This window comes from Neomonachus schauinslandi, chromosome 11 (genome assembly GCF_002201575.2).
Source record: "Neomonachus schauinslandi chromosome 11, ASM220157v2, whole genome shotgun sequence".
NCBI classification, from domain to species: domain Eukaryota; kingdom Metazoa; phylum Chordata; class Mammalia; order Carnivora; family Phocidae; genus Neomonachus; species Neomonachus schauinslandi.
Window position 1 is genome coordinate 105,553,888 of NC_058413.1, and position 8,064 is coordinate 105,561,951.

Sequence of the window (8,064 nt, forward strand, 5' to 3'; positions counted from 1 at the left end):
AAAGACGGGACGGTAGAGAAGCTTGTAGGGGAGTGAAGAAAAAAAAAAAGGAGCCCAGAAAAAAAGGGGGGGGGGCGGGGGGGGGGGGGGGGGGGGGGGGGGGGTTAGTAAGGCATCTGACTTGGTTTCGGCTCAGGTCACCTTCCCAAGGTAGTGGGATTGCGTGGGCTCTGTGCCCAGCAGGGAGTCTGCTTGTCCCTGTCCCCCTGCTCGTGATTCTAATAAATCTTTTAAAAAAAAAATAAGATGAAGTCGTGAAGCCTTTTTATAAAGTAACAAAATATTTGTTTAACTCATTAACAAGGCAGATTTTACAGCTAAAAATATGTTTAAGGAGACTGAGGGTATGACAAGTCACATAGATAAATGCCAAAATACCTAGATTTCCTAGTTCTAAACCCCTAATTTCATATTCTTTTTGAGCTGCGCGGTTACCTTGCCCCTTCGCGCCAGGAACACGGACCTTCTGTTCTCCCGCCCATCAGAGGACAGGAAAGGATCTTAATGCGCACTCTTGTACAGAATGAATTACAGCGAGTCACTGAAAGAGCGCCTATCTCAACCTCGCTGCCGCCTGCGGACGGAAGCCGCCGGCCCCAGCCGCGCCCGGTGCTCGGCGGCAGGCTGCAGGGGCCGGGAAGAAACCGCGCGGACCGGGCCTACCTGCCACTCGGGCCAGCGGCGTCACGTTGAGCCTGCGGGCGGCGCCGGCGGTCATGAGCAGTGCAGCGGCCGCGCCGTCGTTGAGCGAGCTCGCGTTGGCGGCTGTGACTGTGCCTGGAAGAGGGGGGCAGGGGTCGCGCGGGGTCGCGGCACACCCCGCCCCGCGCGCCGCTGCCCCAACTCCGCCCGCTCCCGCAGGGTACCGCCCGGGGCCGTACACCCCGCAGCCCTAACGCGACTCGGTGCCAGCGCCGCCCCGCGACGGCGGCGGGGACAGCGGCCTCCGAGTCCCCCGAGGCTGGGGACCAGCTCCGTGGGTCCCCTTCCCGCGGCCCGGCCGTGCTTACCCACACCAGAGCAGGCACTGTGTCCAAACCTGCTGCTGCTGCTCCACAACCCCTTGACGTTCAACGTCAAGAATACTAAAAATCGCTGAACTGTGCATTTTAAATCTTACGGTATGTAAACTATGTCAGTTAAGCTTTTCTAAAAATTGCAACCAAGACCCTATAGTACTGCAGCTAAAAATATAAAACATAAAAATACACTTTTGCCATACAAATTTGATATGGTGCTTTAAAAAAGACTGATCCGTCCCTATAGTTGGTACTGAGAAATTCGAATCAGGAAAGGCGGAAACTTTAGATTATCATCACCAGTAAATCTGCCAATTTTAAAAGCAGAACGGACCACCTCAAGGATTTCAAAAGCATTATCTGAGAACACTGGAATCCCATTTATGGTAGCATTCAGTAGTTACTACTTCCATGCCAGGCGCTGGAAATAAAACAGTGAACAACACTGCTGTCAACTTCATCCTCAAGAATCTTACCGGTATTTAACATATAAACACCTTTCATTTCAGAATAAGCTTTCAAAATGAATTACATATGAAAAACTGGATTCTACACTCATTCTACAATCTCTTCCCTAGGATTTCTATATTGAAGGTATTCGCTGTTACGCAATTTTAAATATTTTTTTGGATAAATATACTTTGTTAATTTCACATGAGCCTGACCTATTGAAAATGTTAAATAACATCTAGATGTTTTCTAGAATTACTTTTCTAAAATCCTGAGGCAGTGCCAAGACTAGAGATGGAGTTTACCTCCACTTTTTGCCATGCTTCATTTCTTCATACTAACCGTTTTCTTTCTGGAAAACTGTCTTCAGCTTTGGAACTTTGCTAAAGTCAACACGTTTATATTCTTCATCTTCTTTCACCAGTACATCTGGTTTACCTACAACACAGTCTTTCATCACCAGTCAGGACAACAGTGAGTCACTGAGTAAGACACAGCAAGTGTCCCTCCCGTGCGGGGCCTGCACACCTTGCACCATCCCGAGTCAACCCTACGCGAGAATCCGCCACCTATCATCTCTGTTAGTCACTTAAAGAGTTTACTAAGTAGTTCAACACAGTTTAAATCTTTGATTCGGCCACATCCCATTCTCTCCTCTCCCCCCCTTTTTAGATCCCATCCACTCTCCTGACCGCAGGTGTGGACAAGCTCTAGTAATTCTACCATTCTGAGCCTCATCGTCATTTCTCAGCGGAAATGGAACCTAAGCCCATTCAACCAGTCTTCGCTTTGGGTTCTGCCCGAGTGGGTGAGGAAGCTCCCTGCTCTGTGACTGAGAGCCGTCAGGGGGACCCCAGAGACTGAGCTGGGACGAAAGCGCGCAGCGCTCAGCACCAGGTCGCGCGCCCGGGGCTCCCAGAGCTGCTGCTTGCTGCCGTGTGGCCTTCCTCCTCACCTCCAGGGCTAATAAACCGTCTGTCACTGATATTAGAAAGATTTCTAATAAACACATTTCTCAAATTGGAAACATTCTTCTTAGGGGCACTTGCAGTTGAGTTGGAAGCGGATATGAAATTGGGTTGAATTAAATTCTCTCTAACCTGGCAGCATTCCCCTCTACTAACCATAAGCAAAAGTATCTGTGTCCTCAGCTGAACGAAGATAAAAATGAATGAATTTAAAGCAAAATTTTTTAGCAACCTGTGAAAAATCTATTTTGGAATATCATCCCTCTACCTTTTACTGTAATTGTGACAGGGATAACTTCATTTCCAAATTTTCCTGCTTCCCACGCTGCTTTACTCCTGGTGTAGGAGTTAATTGCGTATGTGTCCTGTTCTTCTCGTGCAATGTTCATCTTCTTCGCAGTATTCTCAGCACAGTTCCCCTGATAAAAGTTGGAATTCTTAAACAAGTAATTTGCTTTGCATAACTTACAAAATATCTATTAACTTGCATAACAAAAGAGTGGTTAGCCATTGAATTTAGTTTCTTAAAATACACCTCTTTCTGTACTAGGTCATTTTTCATTCATGTCTCATCTTTAGATACTTCAATGAGCCCAGAAGTTGCTATTTCAAAGGCAAATAATTAAATAGTTAAGGAATCCATTACCAGAAGCCAGAAAACACCCTATTCCAGTGTGGGGCAGTTTATTCAACAACTGAGTCAAACTGATGCAGGGAGCAAAGAAATATTTTCCTGAAATGAATGGCTGAAATCAACATTTATAGAGCCCATCCTTCAGTTACTAAAATACACATAATTTTAAAAAATCAAACAGTATTGTATACTCAGTGGTATTTCTCCTTAAAAATCCAGAATTACCGGGGCGCCTGGCTGGCTCAGTCATTAAGCGTCTGCCTTCAGCTCAGGTCATGATCTCAGGGTCCTGGGATCGAGCCCCGCATCGGGCTCCTTGCTCAGCGGGCTCCTTGCTCAGCGGGAAGCCTGCTTCTCCCTCTCCCGCTCCCCCTGCTTGTGTTCCCTCTCTGGCTGTCTCTCTCGCTGTCAAATAAATAAATAAAATCTTTAAAAAAAACAAAAATCAAGAATTACCATATGGATTTTATTGTAGACATCAGTTAGCCCATCTTTCACAATCAAATCTTCAAGCTTGACACCACCATATGGCGTTGCCCCTCTGTTCATGACGTAGGGAACATTGGACATGCTCTCCATCCCACCTGCCACCATCACATCCTGCTCAGCAACAAAAACAATGTCAACTTAAACAGGACCTACAACCCAGTACACCCACCACACGGCAACCACAAACAAGTTTCCGTGGACTTCATTAGGCCGCTACACAGCGAACACAGGAAGTACCCGCTTTGACCCGGATGAAAAGAAACGGTCTGAAATGTGTCACGATAATTAAGAATCAGGTATTTATAAGAATGCCAGGATCCTTCATGGAAGACCGACCCTCTTGTGAAATTCTTCTAACCCTTCACTGCACTCAACACTGCTTTATGTCATGTCTTCTAAAAGATGACAACCTGTTCGCAGAAATAATCCTACTTCTTGGACTGAGATCCTCCTGATCAGCTTTTCCCAGACGGCTGTGCTAACCTTCTACGGGATCCTCGGACACGCATCCTCGCTTCCACCCTGGAGGCGTCGACATGCACCCTGGTCACCTTGGGTAGAATGAGACTCCTCGGCCCTTCTTCCCGAAGGCTTCTCTCTCCCTTTCGGGTCAGGCCACCCGCACGTGCTGCAAGGTCTTCACAGACCTCGTGCTCACACACCCCTGCGCACTCTGCCCCACCCGCCAACCTGTGAAACACCGGTACTTCCTTTCAAACTACTCAAGACATGGCCATGTCGCACCTTCCCTGGCCACCTGTGCCTTCTTGGAAGCCGCCCGTCCTTCTTTTTTGTTCCCCAGCTACTGGCTCAGGCATTTATTAGTGCCACTGCCCTGAACTACAGCTGTATCTGCAGGGCCCATCTTCATATTCACCGAACGCAGCTTCTTGCAAGGCCAGAAACCTTGTTCCATCTACTAATGAATATTAATCCACCTGTCAGTACAAACCAACAAAAGAAATCTGTTTGCATATAAGGGCTAATTTTAAAAAAATAGTTTAATATAAAACATTAATGTAAGCATTAAAGCCACAGCCTTTAACCAGGAGTAAAGAAAGACAAACACAAGTTCCAGACCAAAGAAACCTAAATATTTTTCTGGTTCTGAAATCAAGAGATTCTCAATTAGTTCTCAGGTACGTTCTAATCCGTTAGCCTAAAATACTAAATATTCCCTGAGGATGATGCCAATCATTAGTGACAGAAAAGAAAGTAGCAATTATTCTTCAATACAAGATAAAAATGGCCACTTTCCAAAACATTTCAAAATACTTTGATAATTCAAAATATTTGCTCCTAGTATTCCTTTAAGTCAGGTAATTGTACACATGCACAAATAATACCAGCGGAAAGCATTTCAGTGTAGTGCACACAGCATTTGCTGGAGAATCGCAATAAATCCACTGAGACAAAACTTTCCTCCTCAGTTTTCCAGCATGTAAACAATCTCCCCCAATTCCCACTCACTGCTCCGACAAGGGCTTAGTGACACCCCGTGTTGGTGTTACCCTCCGCACGAGCGAGCTCCCAACATTTGCAAAGTGTGCGACTGGGTACCACGTTAATGGAAAGCATTTGAAAATATCCTCTGAAAATCTTCTGACTCAAATTCTCCTCTTAGTAATTTTTCTAAGAGACCAATTTGTCCATGACGAGATTTTTAACATTCTGTCCACGGGGCTCCAGCGACCGTCACGGAGCAGGTGCGCAGCTCGCGGGGCAGGAGGAGGATTCACGCCCGTCTGGCTGCAGACTTGCTGTTCTTACCACCACACTGCGCCCCCTCCGAGGCGTCGTTCAAGGATTGAGGAGGGTTTACCAAGATGCACGAGCGGAGCTACGTTTGGCCGCACTGCGTGAGATACTGAAGAAGGGGAGACACCATACGTGTCCTTTCAATAAGGGCCTGGAAAACGCTATGGCCATTCAGCTCAGAACACTACTTATAATAAAGTATCGGACACGTCAGCTCGACAGCACTCTATCCTGTTTTCCTCTTTGCCTCTCAACTGGAAACAAAGCCGGGGAGCAAGAGCAATGGCAGACTAACCGTGTCAGCCATTGTTCACAATCACCTCACAGAAGGCCCTCCTGTGTCACGCCCCGAGAGGCCGGAAGGCACTAGATGGGGACAAAGACACCCGCTTTCTAATTTCAACCACGTAACTTTGCCGGCCGTGTCTCCACCCCACTCGTCTCAAGCGCAAAAGGAAGGGCTTGGACCTGACCAACTCTCAGGTCCATGGACCCGGGTCTGCTCTCCTCACGCCACAGCCTGGGCGTGCTGAGCGGCCACCTCCTGCACGAGCTCAGGTAAGGACGAGACGGGACCAGCCCAGCCAGCAGAGAGCACGACTGAACAAAGAAGCGGGGCTACGGAGGAGCCACAGATCCGTCCTCAAGTCCGGGCTCTGTCAGTGACTGGATTCCCAAGGTCAGCACCTTCTGCTCATCCACCATGAAAACCCTCCTTATTCTGGCAAATACAACATTTTTCGTGTGTTGAGTCTCCCAGAATAAGACCAAGTAAAGGGTCACCTGAAGACCAAAACCTCTTCGCTGAAAACTAATTTCTAACACAAGACACTCAAGCTACTATCTGAGCCCCCGCTTCAGTTGGAATAAAGCAAAGCCAGACACTCCGGAGCCTCGGGAACAACCCACCTACCGGCACCGATGAGAAAGAACCTCACTTCGAAAGCACAAATGCGCTTCGATTTCCAGTGTAGCGTCTTTTAACACTGCGTATTATTGGAGTTATAAAATGGAAAAGAAGGTGCTTCTTACCTGATGCCCACACATAAGACTCTGAGAGGCCATCATGATGGCTTTCATGCCTGAGGCACAAACTTTGTTTACAGTGGTGCACGGAGTAGAAACAGGTAAGCCTAAAACCAATACAAACAAGTCCTGCTTTTAAAAAGCGAAGATACAGGACGCCTGGGTGGCTTAGCCGTTAAGCGTCTTCCTTCGGCTCGGGTCATGACCCCGGGGTCCTGGGATCGAGCCCCGCATCGGGCTCCCTGCGCGGCGGGAAGCCTGCTTCTCCCTCTCCCACTCCCCCTGCTTGTGTTCCTGCTCTCGCTATGTCTCTCTCTCTGTCAAAAAAATAAATAAAATCTTTAAAAATAAATAAATAAATAAAAAATAAAAAGCGAAGATACCCTTCAAACACACCTGTAGAATTTAAATTCATACAACAGGGCACGTGAAACCTCTAACCTGCAACAGCATCACTCCTGCCATTAGAGTATGCATTTAACATTGTATTTAAGCTGAAATGGCCTCCACTCTGCTCCACCAAACATTTGAAGTATAAAAGCAAACACGGATTCCCAGTACCTGCGCCCAGGGCTGCTTGCCTTGCTGGGGCTTGTCCTTCACCCCCTTGCAGAACGTTCCCCATGTACACCTCCTTCACTTCTTCTTTTGGAATCCCTATTTTTACAAAAACAAAACAAGCATTTCCATATTTTAGTCAATTTAAATATAATTAGTGGTTACCTACTTAGGTACATGATATTACACAGCAGGAACTGTTTCTTCTTCTTGTCAGCTCTGAGTTTCATCCTAAATGTAGTCCAAGGATTTCTTTACAAGGGAATTTAGAAAGGCAGACACTGAGTGTTTCTAAGTGTTATGTATACAGTAAGTGCAAAATAAGTATTTGCTCCACTGAATCACTGCCCCCCCTACACAAAAAGCAAAGCAACCGGGTTACCTGGCTGGCTCAGTCGGCAGAGTACATTCAAGCCCCACGTGGGGCACAGAGCTTACTTCAAAAAAAACAAAAAACCCAGAAAACCAAGTAGCGACTGACCTGCCTTTTCCACGGCTCCCTGAATTGCAATGGAACCGAGCTTAGTGGCCGGCAGGGAGGCAAGGCTGCCCAGAAAGGATCCAATGGGCGTTCTTGCAGCACTCACTATGACCACTTCCTGGCGAGACAGAGGTGGTAAAATGTGTCCATGTAAATACTTGATCCAAACTTTCTTTCATGAAAGAAACAGAATTCGGAGATGTGCAGTCATCCCCCAGCCTCAGTCCCCAGCCTCAGTCCCCAGCCTCAGTCCCCCAGCCTCAGTCCCCCGCCTCAGTCCCCCAGCCTCAGTCCTCAGCCTCAGTCCCCAGCCTCAGTCCCCCAGCCTCAGTCCCCAGCCTCAGTCCCCCAGCCTCAGTCCCCAGCCTCAGTCCCCCAGCCTCAGTCCCCAGCCTCAGTCCCCCAGCCTCAGTCCCCAGCCTCAGTCCTCAGCCTCAGTCCCCCAGCCTCAGTCCCCAGCCTCAGTCCCCCAGCCTCAGTCCCCAGCCTCAGTCCCCCAGCCTCAGTCCCCAGCCTCAGTCCCCCAGCCTCAGTCTCCAGCCTCAGTCCCTCAGCCGCGGACACAGCTGCGCCCTGGGCTGCCCGCTCCACCCGCCTCCACCATGGACACCCTGCTCCACCCTGCACACCCTGCTCACCCTGCTCCACCCTGCACACCCTGCTTCACCCTCCTCACCCTCC

At 48.4% G+C, this 8,064-nt stretch overlaps 1 protein-coding gene across 2 annotated transcripts in view; it reads right to left on the reverse strand.

The window, feature by feature from the left end:
- ACAT1 (acetyl-CoA acetyltransferase 1) overlaps window positions 1–8,064 on the reverse strand; it is a 26,826-nt gene that overhangs the window by 3,063 nt on the left and 15,699 nt on the right. The window contains exons 3-9 of one of the 2 annotated variants that reach the window (XM_021696462.2): window positions 7,384–7,501; window positions 6,906–7,001; window positions 6,351–6,451; window positions 3,528–3,671; window positions 2,706–2,856; window positions 1,812–1,907; window positions 664–777 (exon numbers count right to left, since the gene is read on the reverse strand). In XM_021696462.2, the coding sequence (XP_021552137.1) occupies window positions 664–777; window positions 1,812–1,907; window positions 2,706–2,856; window positions 3,528–3,671; window positions 6,351–6,451; window positions 6,906–7,001; window positions 7,384–7,501 (820 nt within the window). Of the gene's footprint in view, window positions 1–663; window positions 778–1,811; window positions 1,908–2,705; window positions 2,857–3,527; window positions 3,672–6,350; window positions 6,452–6,905; window positions 7,002–7,383; window positions 7,556–8,064 lie in introns of both variants that reach the window. The other variant, XM_044919520.1, reaches the window with a different exon arrangement.